The sequence below is a fragment of the Salvelinus fontinalis genome, chromosome 40 (genome assembly GCF_029448725.1).
Source record: "Salvelinus fontinalis isolate EN_2023a chromosome 40, ASM2944872v1, whole genome shotgun sequence".
NCBI lineage: Eukaryota > Metazoa > Chordata > Actinopteri > Salmoniformes > Salmonidae > Salvelinus > Salvelinus fontinalis.
This window is the reverse complement of record NC_074704.1, coordinates 29104877-29122043: the sequence shown is the minus strand read 5'-3', so window position 1 is coordinate 29122043 and position 17167 is coordinate 29104877. Positions and strand designations below refer to the sequence as shown.

The following is a 17167-nucleotide window of genomic DNA, read 5'->3' as shown; positions in this document are numbered from 1 at the left end:
AATTTTCTCCTTGTATTATCTGTCTTCTTCTGTCTGTTTCAAAAATCTATTTCATAATTTTCTTTTTAACTTCTTATGGCTGGGGGCAGTATTGAGTAGCTTGGATGAATAAGGTGCCCAGAGTAAACTGCCTGCTACTCAGGCCCAGAAGCTAAGATATGCATATTATTAGTAGATTTGGATAGAAAACACTCTGACGTTTCTAAAACTGTTTGAATGATGTCTGCGAGTATAACAGAACTCATATGGCAGGCAAAAACCTGAGAAAAAATCCAACCAGGAAGTGGGAAATCTGAGGTTTGTATGTTTTCAAGTCTTTGCCTATCCAATATACAGTGTCTATGGGGTCATATTTTACTTCCTAAGGCTTCCACTAGATGCCAACAGTCTTTAGAACCTTGTTTCAGGCTTCTACTGTGAAGGAGGAGAGAATAAGAGCTGATTGAGTAAGAGGTCAGGCAGAATGCCATGAGCCCAGTCAGGCGCGCGCCCGTGAGAGGTAGCTGCGTTCCTTTTCCTTTCTAAAGACAAAGGAATTCTCCGGTTGAAACATTATTGAAGATTTGTTAAAAACATCCTAAAGATTGATTTTATACATCGTTTGACATGTTTCTACGAACTGTAATGAAACCTTTTGACTTTTCATCTGACCTGCGCCTCGTGAATTTGGATTTGTGAACTAAACGTGCGAACAAAAATTAGGTATTTGGACATAAATTATGGACTTTATCGAACAAAACAAACATTTACTGTGGAACTGGGATTCCTGGGAGTGCATTCTGATGATCATCAAAGGTAAGTGAATATTTATAATGCTATTTCTGACTTCTGTTGACTCCACAACATGGCGGGTATCTCTATGGCTTTTTTGGGGCTCTGAGCGCTGTACTCAGATTATTGCATGGTGTGCTTTTTCCGAAAAGCTTTTTTGAAATCGGACACAGCGGTTGCATTAAGGAGTTTATCTAAAGTTCCCTGCATAACACTTGTATCTTTTATCAATGTTCATTATGAGTATTTAGTTCAGAAGTTCCAAAACATCCTTTGATTTTGCTGAGAGCCACATCAATTTACAGGAATACTCATAATAAACATTGCTAAAAGATACAACTGTTACACATGGAATTTTAGATGCACTTCTCCTTAATGCAACCGCTGTGTCAGATTTCAAAAAAGCTTTACGGAAAAAGCAAACCATGAAATAATCTGAGTCGGCGCTCAGAGCCCAATCAAGACACAAATATATCTGCCATATTAGTCAACAAAAGTCATAAATAGCATTATAAATCTTCACTTACCTTAGCTGATCTTCGGCGGAATGCACTCCCAGGACTCCCACAAGAAATGTTTGTTTTGTTCGGTAATGTCCATCATTTATGTCCAAGTAGTTACATTTGTTAGCGCGTTTTGTAAACAAATCCAAAGTCACGGACGCGAAAATACTGCCCCCTAGCCCAAAGAAGTTAAAATGGTGTATAATACTTGTATGTTTGAGGAATTTTTATTATGAGATTTCTGTTGTTTGAATTTGGCGCCCTGCACTTTCACTGGCGGTTGTCATATCGATCCCGTTAACGGGATTTCAGCCGTAAGAAGTTTTAAGGTGAATTTCAGTTTCTAGAAAGGAACCTAACAAATAGGGCACCTAACGCCCAGTAGGAGGAGCTGTTGCATTATAACTCATTTGTATATTTACAGTTTTTCTCAATCATGTAAAACAGTTTTTTGTAACTGTGGTCAAACGTACCTATAGCAGAACATCAGTGATCAAATGCTCAAATACATTTGCAGATCTTCTGATCATTTTCTTTTCTTTCTACTTGGATTGCATCTCTTAGACACCCTTTTGCTAAACCTGAAATATAACTGCCATCAATGAATACAAAATTCACAGTGAAGTGTTTTATTCACATAAGAGAATTTTGCAAATCTGTCCATTGTTTCCAGAAATCAGTAAATACTAGTGCACAAAATTGTAAAATGGCTCTATCAGTGTAAATTCATGTGAAATATAGCAGAGGTTGGGGGGGGGGGGCCTCAGGGCACGTGCCCTGCATACCCATTCGGTAATCCGGCACTGATTGTAATCTTCCATTACATTGTGACCCTTTGGTGTAAATGGAAGCCTATCCATTCGTATCAGCAGTTCCTCCATTGTATTCACCTTTCCTTTTTTCTCTTTGGGATTGTTTTTCTGCTTGGTGATGGAAAGTCTACAAACCTATCGGTAGACCAGCCTATGTATAGAATACATGGAATTGGACTGTGGTGACACAGATGAATGAATCCTGCATACAATGTGAAATTGTTCGGTGAAATATACATAAAAGTAGAGTAATTTTCCATAACTTTGCACCTTTTGATAGTTTGTTTTCCAATTTGGATCGTCATGATTTAGTGACTGCACATTTTTTAAACAGACTAACTTTCTTTTGTGTCAGCTTGACTCAAGAGGCATCTATGATTGTGAAAATCTTTTTTCAGGCAGTCTTTCGATTACTGTATTTGCAGTTTTGATGGTATATTATAGTTTTGATGAATCCAAATGATTTTATGAGAAGTAAACTACATTTTGGACACGATTCCGACTTAGGAAATTACGTCTTTCCTCAGCACTTCTCAGTAGTTGGTATTCAGACTTACCTTGTAAAGGTGCGTAACAGGCTTTGCAGGCGCGGTTCCCTTGCCTGCGCTTAATAAATTGAAATCAACCTCTGAAAACCCTCCCACTTTCTCGTGGATTTTTCATTCAATAGGGTTTTCAGTACATTTATCTTAAGCAATCCCTTTATATACGGCGTACCTTTGATTTTTTATTTTGTTGACAGACTCAATAGAATACATTGAATGTACAAAACATTAGGAATGCCTTCCTAATATTGAGTTGCACCCCCTTTTGTCCTCAGAACAGCCTCAATTCGTCAGGGCATGGACTCTACAAGGTTTTGAAAGCTTTCCATGTTGACTCCAATGCTTCCCAGAGTTGTGTCAAGTTGGATGGATGTCCTATGGGTGGTGGACCATTCTTGATACACATGGGAAACTGTTGAGTGTGAAAAACCTAGCAGCATTGAAGTTCATGACACACTCAAACCGGTGCTCCTGTCACCTACTACCATACACCGTTCAAAGGCACTTAAATATTTTGTCTTGCCCATTCACCCTCTGAATGGCACACATACACAATCCATATCTCAATTGTCTCAAGGCTTAAAAATCCTTCTTTAACCTGTCTCCTTCCCTTCATCTACATTGACTGAAGTGGATTTAACAAGTGACATCAACAAGGGATCAAAGCCTTCACCTGGATTCACCTGGTCAGTCAATGTCATGGAAAGAGTTTTGTAAATCGCGAAAATGGGTTCAGAATATTAGGGATCAATGAAGGGATCTCCATTTCAGCACCAATTGATAGATTAAAAACTACTCTGATTTTGTAGATTGTTTAGGGTTAGAATATAAAAAAATGGTGTTGAGTCATTCTGAAAATTGCCACATTCAGTTCTTTAACCCATGGTAATGTTGTAAGATTAGTGAACATAGAATTGTAATATGGAGAATAGTGTACAATAGTAGGCTATACCCTCGTCTATTGCCTGCACTAACCATGGAACTGTGTGATGACACAGCCAAGTATTGTGCCATGCGTCGAATTCAAACTGTTACGGCTTGGTTTGTGTTCTGCTCCATAATGATTTAATTAGTCTGTCTTTTTTAATATTATCAACTATTACTAATATTTAACATGGTAGAAATATGAAACAGAGAAAGTCAGGGTATGCCTACAATTAAGAGATTCCAAAGTGCCCATCACTGCAAGTTAAAATGCTGTACAATTTAAATTCTGTGTAATGGCACAGCATTTCATAAACTTTACTGTGGGAAAGTTGATATGTGGATATACATCAGTTTGCTTCCATATGACTGGTTTCACATTTGTCTCAAGCGATTATAAGGTCAAATATTTATGTATTTTATTTCACCTTTATTTAACCAGGTAGGCTAGTTGAGAACAAGTTCTCATTTACAACTGTGACCTGGCCAAGATAAAGCAAAGCAGTTTGACACATACAACAACACAGAGTTACACATGGAATAAACAAACGTACAGTCAATAATACAGTAGAAAAAGTCTATATACAGTGTGTGCAAATGAGGTAGAATAAGGGAGGTAAGGCAAAAAAATAGGCCATGGTGGCGAAGTAATTACAATATAGCAATTAAACACTGTAATGGTAGATGTGCAGAAGATGAATGAGCAAGTAGAGATACCAGGGTGCAAAGAAAATAAATAAATAATAATAATACAGTATGGGGATGAGGTAGTTGGATGGGCTAATTGAAGATGGGCTATGTACAGGTGCAGTGATCTGTGAGCTGATCTGACAGCTGGTGCTTAAAGCTAGTGAGGGAGATATGAGTCTCCAGCTTCAGTGATTTTTGCAGTTCGTTCCAGTCATTGGCAGCAGAGAACTGGAAGGAAAGGCGGCCAAAGGAAGAATTGGCTTTGGGGGTGACCAGTGAAATATAACTGCTGGAGTGCGAGCTACAGGTGGGTGCTGCTATGGTGACCAGCGAGCTGAGATAAGGCGGTGCTTTATCTAGCAAAGACTTGTAGATGATCCAGTGGGTTTGGCGACGAGTATGAAGTGAGGGCCAGCCAACGAGAGCATACAGGTCGCAGTAGCGGGTAGGATATGGGGCTTTGGTGACAAAACGGATGGCACTGTGATAGACTGCATCCAATTTATTGAGTAGGGTGTTGGAGGCTATTTTGTAAATGACATCGCCGAAGTCAAGGATCGGTAGGATGGTCATTTTTACGAGTGGATGTTTGGCAGCATGAGTGAAGGATGCTTTGTTTGCGAAATAGAAAGACGATTCTAGATTTAATTTGGGATTGGAGATGCTTAAAATGGGTCTGGAAAGAGAGTTTACAGTCTAACCAGACACCTAGGTATTTGTAGTTGTCCACATATTCTAGGTCAGAACCGTCCAGAGTAGTGATGCTAGTCGGGCGGGAGGGTGCGGGTAGCAATCGTTTGAAGAGCATGCACTTAGTTTTACTAGCATTTAAAAGCAGTTGGAGGCCACGGAAGGAGAGTTGTATGGCATTGAAGCTCGTCTGGAGGTTAGTTAACACAGTGTCCAAAGAAGGGCCAGAGGTATACAGAATGGTGTCGCCTGCGTAGAGGCGGATCAGAGAATCACCCGCAGCAAGAGCGACATCATTGATGTATACAGAGAAGAGAGTTAGACCGAGAATTGAACCCTGTGGCACCCCCATAGAGACTGCCAGAGATCCGGACAACAGGCCCTCCGATTTGACACACTGAACTCTATCAGAGAAGTAGTTGGTGAACCAAGCGAGGCAATCATTTGAGAAACCAAGGCTGTTGAGTCTGCCAATAAGAATGTGGTGATTGACAGAGTCAAAAGCCTTGGCCAGGTCGATGAATACGGCTGCACAGTAATGTCTCTTATTGATGGCGGTTATGATATCGTTTATGACCTTGAACGTGGCTGAGGTGCACCCATGACCAGCTCTGAAACCAGATTTTATAGCGGAGAAGGTATGGTGGGGATTCGAAATGGTCGGTAATCTGTTTGTTAACTTAGCTTTCGAAGACCTTAGAAAGGCAGGGTAGAATAGATATATTGTCTGTAGCAGTTTGGGTCTAGTGTCTCCCCCAGCATTCCAATCTTTGGGAATCTCAGACGATACGAAAGAGAGGTTGAACAGGCTAGTAATAGGGGTGGCACACATCTAAAATAAGTGTTATTTATATTTACAATTACCTTCTTCAAATGGATGACTCATTTACTTAGCTGTTATCAATAGCTCTTATCAAGTTGTAAATTACATTGCATGGGGAATGGTGTTATTTTTATAGGAAAAAAATTCAGTAGATGATTTTTCCACTTGGAACTAACAGGTTCGCTAGACCTTATTAATTGCTTCCTCGTGTGTAAAGGTGTTGGAATGATTAGGAAATTAAGTCAAGGTCAGAATACGGCGTATGTGTAGACACACCTCTGCCACACTTCAACTTATTCGCCAAAATAAATAGCAGGTGAATAGCACGCTATTCTCATTCTTAAATTCAAGGTCAGAATACACATTTAGAGAAAAGTGCATAAAAAAGGAATTACGTTCCATTTTCACACACTTAACTCGGGTCGGAATCGGGCCTTTAATGTTTTGCAAATGGCCAGAGTTACGTGTCTTCTGTACAGTGTTTTGAAAATCGACAACATTGTTCCAAAAACTGCTTGCATGTGTGTTATTTCACATCTTCACTATTATTCTACAATGTAGAAAATAGTAAAAATAAAGAAAACCCCTGGAATGAGTAGGTGTGTCCAAACTTTTGACTGGATCTGTATGTCAAGTATTTGAGTGGCACACTAAGCTAAATCAGGCCTAAAGGTGTAGGCGCTAGGGGTCGACTATGACTTCAGCATGCATTTATATATATATATATATGGGTTCTCTCACCTGTGCTGAATGACCTCTAGGTCTTCCAGCTTCTCTGGGATCTCCATACTGTTGAGCCACTGCTCCTTCTCATCGATCCACACCTCGCAGGCATCCGCCTCGCTGAACATCTTGTAGAGGGCCAGGGCGTCCTGCAGTGCCTGCTTTCTCAACCGGGTCAGCTCGGCCACCTCCTTGTAGCGCTCCTCTATGCCTGCCAGGCGGCCCTTGACCTCTTCCGACTGGACCTGCTCCTCAGGCAAGGCGCCCGCCTGCTCATGGAGTGCATCGATCACCGGCCGATAGCTGGCCACCTCGGCGGTGGCGTCCTTGTGTTTGCGCACCAGGGCCTGTGTGGAGAACTCGTCATGGCCCACCTCGCCGCTGGACACGATGCGCAGGGCATCCAGGGTCCAGGCGTCGGCGTCATCTGCGTCCGCCTGGAACTGGTGCAGGGCACACGCTTCCTCCAGATGGGCCTTCCTCACGGCTGCCAGCTCCTCCAACGCTGCCCACTGTGCCCGCAGGTTGGTGATGCATTCACGGATCTTGGCAGCGCCGAAGTGGCCGCCGTCGGCCATGGCCTGGCCCTCAGTGATGGTGTGCTGCAGGTGACCTGCACGGCCACTCATCTCGTCCTCCAGGGCGCGGTGCTGGCTCAGCAGGCGCACAGTGCCCGTCAGGTCCTTGCCGCTCTCGTCCGACGACAGGATCTGCTCCTTCTCACGGATCCAGCCCTCCTCCTCGGCCATCTCCCATAAGAACTTCCAGAGGCGGTGGGACTCCTCCAGGCGGGCCCGTCGCTCGGCAGCCAGCTGGGTCAGTTCCTGATAGCAGAACTCCATGTGTGCCACGCGGTCGCGTATTACCTGAGGGTCACAGGGCTTGTAAACTGTAGAGGAGACAGAACAGAGGCCCAGTTAGCATCTTGCAGCACCCACAGATTTACATCGTACTGTATTGACTTACATGTTATGATATCATTCCGTTGATTATACCTTTCATGTTTATTTTTCCATTTGCTTGTGTATATCTTGCAAAATGCTATGCTATACAACTGAACTGTAAAATTGTGTGTTGACATATATTATCATCATCAGTTAATAATACAACACAAGTGATAACAATATGATTCACAATTAGAATAATAGCAGTCGGAATGTTTAGGTCATTCTTACCATCGCCGTCGATGGCAAACTTCTGAGCATTGTTGTTGACAGCTTTGACTCGGTCGGCCTGGATGCCGATGTCAGCCTCCACCAGGGCATGTTTCTGCAAGAGATCCTCCACTCCGAGCAGATGCTTCCCATAGTCCTGGGACAGTAGCATCATCTGTGTGGCAGAGACATAAAGGCATGACATACCGGCATGTGTGTTAGCAACATACAGGCACCTTCAATTACACTGGCCTTAGTTCGTCAGTTGCCAATATGAATCGTTTACTTGTTGTGCACTTTACATTTACATTTACATTTAAGTCATTTAGCAGACGCTCTTATCCAGAGCGACTTACAAGTACATACATTCATACTTTTTTTGCACTCCTCATTGAGGTCTGCCAGGACAGAGGAACAGGACACTCGGGTTACATCCCAAAGCACCCCATTTCCTATCCAGTGCACAGCTTCTGATCAGGGCCGATAGGGCTCAGTCACAGACACAGTCCAGGCCAAACACACCATATTAACATCACACACACGATCATGTCACTGAGTATGTGGAGTGATCTATGGAATGAACATTTTCTGGAACGAGATATTGATAACAATGACTGTGGGCCTAATTTCAGTCAATCCCTGTAACTGGGCTTCAAGGATAAGTTTACAAAAAAACTAGGGCAGCACTTTCTTTTAAAGTATATACATTACCATGTATTTCCATGAAAATGACATGGTAAATGGTCATTACAGAATGAGATACTAGTAAAAAAAAATGATCCAACTTTGAAACGCAATATGAGTATTTATTTCAAGGTGAGGAGAGCAAACTTTGAAACTTTTATAATTTAGATGAAGTGTCAAAATCAATCCAAATCAACCACTACTGTAAGGTTCTGTATTTATTTTCTTAGTCAACCTTGTGTTCTGTTTCGTTGGGTTCTTGAACGTAGCCCTGTTTCTTTGTGTTCTTGAACATAGCCCTGTCTTTCATTTTTGTTCATTGATTTCACCTGGTCTCATCAGCTCCTTATTTAGTTCAGTTCATTTTGTTTGTGCCTTTGTGAGGTATTGTTTGTTTTGACTCTACTAAGCCTTTTCCTAGCTCGTTTGTGAAAACCAGTTATAGCCTTCAGTCCTAGCTTTGATTCACCTGCCTGTTTGCCTACCTGTGTATGACCATTGCCTCCCTGTGTATGACCATTGCCTGCCTGTGTATGACCATTGCCTGCCTGTGACCACTGCTTTCTGTGAAGGTGAAAACCACCTGCCGCGCTCTGCGTGTGAATCTATACCTTTTTCTCCCTGAGTATTCATTACAACTACCATCAACTCCCTTGTGACTCCTGTAAACCTAAGAGGATTCGATAGGTGGAAGCGATATGCGAGAATTCCACCCAGCCAATCAGAAAGGCAAGATGATACTTACAGTGCCAACCCAATCCTCTTGTCTACAAGAGGGCCTAGGATGAGGTTCAGGTGTGCCGATTTGGAATTATTCAGCATTGGACTGACATACGCCAGTTAGTTTCACCATTGATACTTGGTTAAAATTATTATTTAGAAGAGGGATGGGACATTAGGGAAATTTTCTCTGACAAGGTAACATGATATGAGACCCCCTACCGGAAATGTCACATTTTAAATGTGTTCATGTGTTAGTGAATTTTTATTTATTTAACCTTTATTTAACTAGGCAAGTCAGTTAAGAACAAATTCTTATTTACAATGATGGCCTACCAAAAGACCTCCTGCGGGGGCAGGGTCTAGGATACATTTTATTTTTTTAACATATAAATATAGGATAAAACACACATCACGACAAGAGACAACACGACACTACATAAAGAGAGGCCTAAGACAATAACATAGCAAGGCGGCAACACATGACAACACAGCATGGTAGCGACATGACAACAACATGGTAGCAGCACAAAACATGATTTCAAAGATTATTGGGCACAGACAACAGCACAAAGGGCAAGAAGGTAGAGACAACAATACATCACGCAAACATGCTACAACTGTCAGCAGTGTCCATGATTAAGTCTTTGAATGAAGAGATTGAAGAGTAACAGTGAAAGCAGGGTAGATGAGGTAGAATGCATTTTGAACAATTCAATTTCTGTTAAAATAAAAAATAAATGTGCAATTATAAATGATGCCTTGCCAACACAGTTTTAACAGATACATTTTCGGAAGGGTCCTCTCTCCCTCTCTTACCTTCATCTCGTCCATCCAGTCCATGATGTAAAGCATCTCTTGGAAGACCCTCTGCAGACCCAAGTTCATCTCCAGGCGCTGGCGCCTCGCCTTCAGAAGCTCCAGCAGGTACTCCCACAGCCGGATCACATTGTCCTTGCGTGCTGCGATTCGTTTGATGTCGTGGTATTTCTCTGCCTCCAGCTCCTTAGCGACGGACACCACGGCCTGCACACGCTCCTCGTAAGCCGTAATGTCCGTCTCGATGGCCTCATGCTTCTTGGTGGCCGCGTCCACCGCTGGAAGGTCGAAGCCAAAGTTGTCCTGCGAGATAGAAGTGATGGGAATGGAATAGATTAAAATACAGTATATCCTAACAGTATTATATTGTATGGTTGGCAACATACTGGCATACAAGGAAGAAATACTCTCTATTTCTGTAAAGTCTTTACAATTTGACAATGACATATAAAATACATTACATTTACATTTAAGTCATTTAGCAGACGCTCTTATCCAGAGCGACTTACAAATTGGTGCATTCACCTTATGACATCCAGTGGAACAGCCACTTTACAATAGTGCATCTAAATCCTTTAAGGGATTGCTTTATCCTATCCTAGGTATTCCTTAAAGAGGTGGGGTTTCAGGTGTAAAAAAATACTATGCTTCCTTTAAAGGGGCAATCCGCAGCTGCTATTTTTGGATTTATACATTGATGTACCCATTAATTCTTGAAGAATATAACTTCTTATGGCTGTAGGGGGCGTATTGAAAAACTGGAAAATATATGCACATTTTCAAACGGCCTCTTAATCAATTTTTGCTCTTACAATATGCATATATTTACTACTATTGGATAGAAAACAGTCTCTAGTTTCTAAAAACGTTTGAATTATTTCTCTAAGTGGAACAGAACTATTTTTACAGCCCATTTCCTATCCGGAATTGAGATTTCCAAATGCGATGTCTCTCTTTAAGAGCTTGTCTATAAAAGGTCATGTCACTTAGGACTGTAGAAACACGTCATACGCCTTCCTCTGGGTGTAATGCGGAAGTGAGAGCAGAAAGCACTTGAATATCTCGTCCAGGGACTGAACACAACATCTTGGAGTGAGACCTGCGCACTTTATATTTTTTTCTGGGCACGAAATAGAACAATGACTCGGCTCCTGGACAACGCTCGTTAAAGGTGAATATGAGCTCTGGCTTCGATATTATTTGATACATGTCACAAAATCATCCTAAAGTATGTTTTTTCAATATAGTTTAATTATATTATTGACATTTATTCTGGACTTTAGACGTGATGCGACGCAAGAATTGTTTGAAGAAAGAGAGGTTAGCGCCGCACGGCCAGTGTGCTTGCTAATTCAAGAGGGAAATAGTTTGTTCTGGATCCCAAACAAAGACTGTACTGGACAATGGACCCCTTTACAACATTCTGATGGAATATCAACAAAGATAAGGACCCAATTTGGGATGCTTTTTCATATATCTGTCGAACCGTTTGAATAGAATCAATGCTGCCGTATGCTAGCTAATGTAGTAAGCTAATATAACGATATATTGTGTTTTCGCTGTAAAACACTTCAAAAATCGGAAATATTGGCTCTATTCACACGATCTTTGTCTTTCATTAGCTATCCACCATATATTTTTCTGAAATGTTTTATGAGGTGTAATTAGTAGTTGACGTTGGTGTCTGTATTTTATCTGGCTACTCCCTTGCGATTTCAGACTGTAGCTATGATGGGAGCAGTAATGTAAAACTGATTTATAGCTAAAATATGCAAATTTTTTGAAGAAAACATAGATTTATTGTGTAACATGTTATAGGACTGTCATCTGAGGTAGTTTTTTCTAGGTTATTTAGGTTGGTTCTAGGTTAGTTAGGTTGGCTTGTGCATGCTACTTGAATCCTACTTGTGCTGTGAAAAATGTCTGTCCTCTTTTATATTTGGTGGTGAGCTAACATAAATATATGTGGTGTTTTCTCTGTTAAAACATTTAAAAAAATCGGACATGTTGGCTGGATTGACAAGATGTTTATCTTTAAAATGCTGTATTGGACTTGTTAATGTGTGAAAGTTAAATATTTTTAAAAAATAGATTTTGAATTTCGCGCCCTGCACCTGAGCTGGATGTTGTCATAAGTGTACCGGTGACGGGCTGCAGCCATAACAGGATAACTTAGAAATGCCTCATGAGGGGCCTCTCGAGTGGTGCAGTGGTCTGCGTCACTACAGATCTGGGTTCGATACCGGGCTGTGTCGCAGCCGGCCGCGACCGGGATACTCACGAGGTGGCGCACAATTGGTTTAGGGGAGGGTTTGGCCATCTGGGATTTCCTTGTCTTATCACGCTCTAACGACTCCTGTGGCGGATGCACAATGTTTCCTCCGACACATTGGTGGAGCTGGCTTCCGGGTTAAGCAAGCATTGTGTCAAGAAGCAGTGCGGCTTGGCGGGGTCGTGTTTCGGAGAACACACAGCTCTCAACCTTCACCTCTACCAATTGGATATCACAAAAATGGGGAGAAAAGGGAGAGAAAAAAAAACTATAAACAAAAAAAATGTTATGCCTCGTGACATCATTTCAACTGTCACACCACATCAGAACCCAAAATATAAGCTTGGTTTGCTCCAATGTTTGTAAACATTGTAAATGTAAACAAACACTGTATAGCCTCAAAACATGGTTAAGGATCCACCCATTTTTTCAATTTTCGCCTAAAATGACAGACCCAAATCTAACTGCCTGTAGCGCAGGCCCTGAAGCAAGGATATGCATATTCTTGGTACCAGTTGAAGAATGTGAAAGGAATGTAGGATAATATAACACAATAGATCTGGTAAAAGATAATACAAAGGAAAAAACCAACCGTTCTTTTGTATTTTTTTGTACCATCATCTTTGAAATGCAAGAGAAAGGCCATAATGTATTGTTCCAGCGCAGGTGCAATTTAGATTTTGGCCACTATTTTGGCAGCAGTGTATGTGCAAAGTTTGACTGATCCAATGAACCATTGCATTTCTGTTCAAAATGTTGTATCAAGACTGCCCAAATGTGCCTAATTTATTTCTTAATAACGTTTCATGTTCAAAATTGTGCACTCTCCTCAAACAACAGTATGGTATTATTTCACTGGAATAGCTACTGTAAATTGGACAGTGCAGTTAGATTAACAAGAATGTAAGCTTTCTGCCAATATCAGATATGTCTATGTCCTGGGAAATGTTCTTGTTACTTACAACCTCATGCTAATCGCATTAGCCTACGTTAGCTCAACCGTCCCGTGGAAGGGACACCACCAATCCCGAAGAAGATTTATTAACGATAATTTGTGATATCATGGATGGTCAAGCCTTGCATCCATAGCTCTGTCTATGAATTTGAGAGTGGTTACATTTTCCCGGCCCATCCCTCAGGATATTGCCAAAACAGAGGCGGGGTGTCCGCTTTGTTATTGTTTCAACTTCAGATTGGCCCTGATTTCAGTTTGACAAAATTAGGAAAGCAAATGAGATGTACCGTTTACATCTGCAGCACTTCATCTTAATGTGCACAGAGATGCTGCCATACCAGTGTATTACACTGAATCTGTGTGTCCACCAAGTGGTGCAAAACTGTGAGTAAACAATAGCTGAGATATTTGTATTAACAATGATGTGGTAGGGCCTCCCGGGTGGCGCAGTGGTCTAGGGCACTGCATCGCAGTGCTAACTGCGCCACCAGAGTCTCTGGGTTCCTGCCCAGGCTCTGTCGCAGCCGGCCGCGACCGGGAGGTCCGTGGGGCGACGCACAATTGTTGTGTTAAGAAGCAGTACGGCTGGTTGGGTTGTGCTTCGGAGGACGCATGGCTTTCGACCTTCGTCTCTCCCGAGCCCGTACGGGAGGTGTAGCGATGAGACAAGGTAGTAATTACTAGCGATTGGATACCACGAAAATTGGGGAGAAAATGGGATAAAATTTTTAAAAAATAAATAAATAAAATAAAAACAATGATGTGGTAAAGTACGGTATTTTGTGTAAATAGGAGGTAAAGTGTCACAATTGCTTTTTATAATTATTCTTTGTGTGAGTGTGTGTGTGTGTCTATGGCTGTGCGACAAGCCGTTGGATTTCATTTAGCCAGTTGTCCCTCATGGCAACTTTTAGTGTTTGTGAGTATGTGCATACATATGCATGTACGTTCTTCTATTTGTGCGCAAGCGTTTGTTTTTACCTGTGAGACGAGGCGCTGGTTCTCACTCAGCCAGGTCTCCCTCATGGCAGCCTTGCGGTCAAAGCGGCGAGCCAGCTGCTCCAGTTTCTCCTGTCGAATCAGCTCTGTCCTCAGAGCCAGCTCCCGCTCATGCTCTGCCTTCTCCAGTCTCTCCCAGGTCTACCATAGACAAAGTTAAACACACAATATTAACTCAGGTATATCATATGGACAAGACAGAGCAACATGAACATCGGACGTTATTTTTCTGTTAATTTCTAGACTATTCTACATGTTGAATTGCCACCATTTTCCACCAGTCTGTCTTCTACTTTACACACTATGCCAATGGTGGATTCAACTCTCTCATAATCTCACAGTTTTATGTCCGGATGCAAAATGTATGAGTTGCCTGTAATAATTATACCATAGGAAAACGCCTACTTACTAATAATAATACTACCACACACCAAAGAAAGACTACCAAACACCCTGACACAGACAAACAGGAGAGAGAGATAGTGAACAACTTGATGTTTCATGAAGACAAAACATTGGTCAAGGAGTAGGGTAACTTTGTCCCTAGACCCTGATCTTGAGTCAGTTTGGCATTTTCTCCGCTAATGGTAAAGGTTAGGATTGGGGGAAGGGAAACGGATCCTTAATCTGTACCTAGGGAAATGTCACCCTAAAGCATTCGTCAGAGACTACAGGCATCACCTTGTTAATGTCAGAGATGAGTTTGCCCTCCCTGGGCATGTAGACTTTCTGATTGTTGGCCCTCATCTTGCTCTGGATGGTAAACAGAAGCACCTCCAGGTTGCCCTTCTCAGTAAACCTGATCGATAAAAAGATAAATGGTTTTGGGGGAGTGAAATTTTGACAGCGTATAAAAAGGCTAATGTCTGAACACATCATATTACTTCAAGTTTGCAGGGTTGCACTTATTTCAAAGCGTTTTTGGAATGCAACAGTCATGTCTTATTTCTGCATCGTTACATACTAAACATGCATACTTTATCACTTCAATTCATGGACATAGCAGAACAAACATTTTGAAGAAAATTCCACTACAAGCAGGAGAGAAGCTGTGCACCCAGAATGTTGTGCCATTCATTTAACATTAGGACTTGACATTTGTACTTTAGGTAGTGACATGAATTTTTCATAAAAATATTGGTTCAGAAGTTTGGAACAAAGAATTTGGGATGTTCAGGGAATGTCACAGGAACAGTAACCAAAAAAGGGTTCAAGGAATGGCAAGGTAACTGGACAATGTTATACCTTGAGTAAATATTATTAGACATTTACACATATTCTTAAGAGGGTCTTAAAGCTGAAGATTGCCCATCTTGTCAGATTTCCATAAGTGCATAGGGGTTGCATTGGGGTATAGGGGCTGATTTGGGATTGGGTGCTGGCGGGGGTAACTCACTTAGGGGGTTTCTCGACCGTGCGATATGTGTTGAAGGCTTGAAGCTGCTGCTGCACCCCGTTTAAAGAGTTGGCAAACTTGCGATTGTTGAGGATGATGATGGTCTGCTCGATCCACTCCAGCAGGTCTGAGGCCAGAGACTCGTACTTCTCAATCATCTTCTCTGTCTCAATGGCATTGTCTAGTACCTGACGGAAAAAAGAGTATTTGTTTTCTTTCTTTTAGTTTGGCCTTCCTGAAGTGCCAGATTGACAGTTTGCACTTTTGGTACTATTCCATTGGTTTCATTATGCCCTAAAAGCTCAATCAAGTACAGCTTGAAAGTTTTTATACTATTTGAAGCCAAATCTGAAAAGCTCTTACTCTGCCCCGAACTACTGAGGCAACTTGTTGACAACAACCCAACAAACAAACATGGAATTTGAGATAATAAATTGAGAAAAAACGCTGAGTCACCTTCCCAATACGTTTCCCCTCCACTTTCAGGGCCTTCATTTTGGAGAAGTAGTGGTAGTATGTCACCACGTATGTGATGACAGACTTCTCATCAGGGTGGTCCACACTGATATCTGTGAAGCAAAAATTACATTTCTGATTGGTTAATACAATTTGTAAGTCATAGTGACAATGATTTGGAACATTACAAAAATATTAAAAGATCTCCTTTTGTATTTCATTATTTTGTATGACAGGGCAGTGGGAAGGTAAAGCAGGTAGAAAGTGGAAAGTAGCAGACATGGCTCAAATCCCCATCGCCAGGGGGTATATGTATTCTGGAGTCTGCAGCGCTATCACGAGACCAGACTCTGGCCCCTACAGTATTTTATACATTAGAGTTAAGAATTATTACTTTTTTATTACTTTTATTTGGATAACAAAAACATAAGTAACAGTACAGTTGTAGCCAAAAGTTCTGAGAATGACACAAATATTAATTTCCACAAAGTTTGCTGCTTCAGTGTCTTTAGATATTTTTGTCAGATGTTACTATGGAATACTGAAGTATAATTACAAGCATTTCATAAGTGTCAAAGGCTTGTATTGACAATTACATGAAGTTGATGCAAAGAGTCAATATTTGCAGTGTTGACCATTTTTTTTTCAAGACCTCTGCAATCCGCCCTGGCATGCTGTCAATTAACTTCTGGGCCACATCCTGACTGATGGCAGCCCATTCTTGCATAATCAATGCTTGGAGTTTGTCAGAATTTGTGGGTTTTTGTTTGTCCACCCGCCTCTTGAGAATTGACCACAAGTTCTCAATGGGATTAAGGTCTGGGGAGTTTCCTGGCCTTGGATCCAAAATATCGATGTTTTGTTCCCCGAGCCAACAGCAACAATGCTGGAAAAGGCATTGTTCGTCACCAAACTGTTCCTGGATGGTTGGGAGAAGTTGCTCTCGGAGGATGTGTTGGTACCATTCTTTATTCATGGCTGTGTTCTTAGGAAAAATTGTGAGTGGGCCCACTCCCTTGGATGAGAAGCAACCTCACACATGTATGGTCTCAGGATGCTTTACTGTTGGCATGACACAGGTCTGATGGTAACGCTCACCTTGTCTTCTCCGGACAAGCTTTTTTCCGGATGCCCCAAACAATCGGAAAGGGGATTCATCAGAGAAAATGACTTTACCCCAGTCCTCAGCAGTACAATCCCTGTACCTTTTGCAGAATATCAGTCTGTCCCT

The 17167-nt window shown here is 41.7% G+C and overlaps 1 protein-coding gene across 4 annotated transcripts in view; it reads right to left on the bottom strand.

Moving 5' to 3' along the window:
• LOC129839348 (spectrin beta chain, non-erythrocytic 1) overlaps nt 1-17167 on the bottom strand; it is a 118511-nt gene that overhangs the window by 46504 nt on the left and 54840 nt on the right. For all 4 annotated transcript variants that reach the window (XM_055906724.1, XM_055906725.1, XM_055906722.1 and 1 more), the window contains 7 exons: nt 15937-16049; nt 15481-15668; nt 14766-14883; nt 14067-14225; nt 9859-10161; nt 7657-7810; nt 6500-7370 (listed from right to left, as the gene is read on the bottom strand). In XM_055906724.1, the coding sequence (XP_055762699.1) occupies nt 6500-7370; nt 7657-7810; nt 9859-10161; nt 14067-14225; nt 14766-14883; nt 15481-15668; nt 15937-16049 (1906 nt within the window). The remainder of the gene's footprint in view (nt 1-6499; nt 7371-7656; nt 7811-9858; nt 10162-14066; nt 14226-14765; nt 14884-15480; nt 15669-15936; nt 16050-17167) is intronic.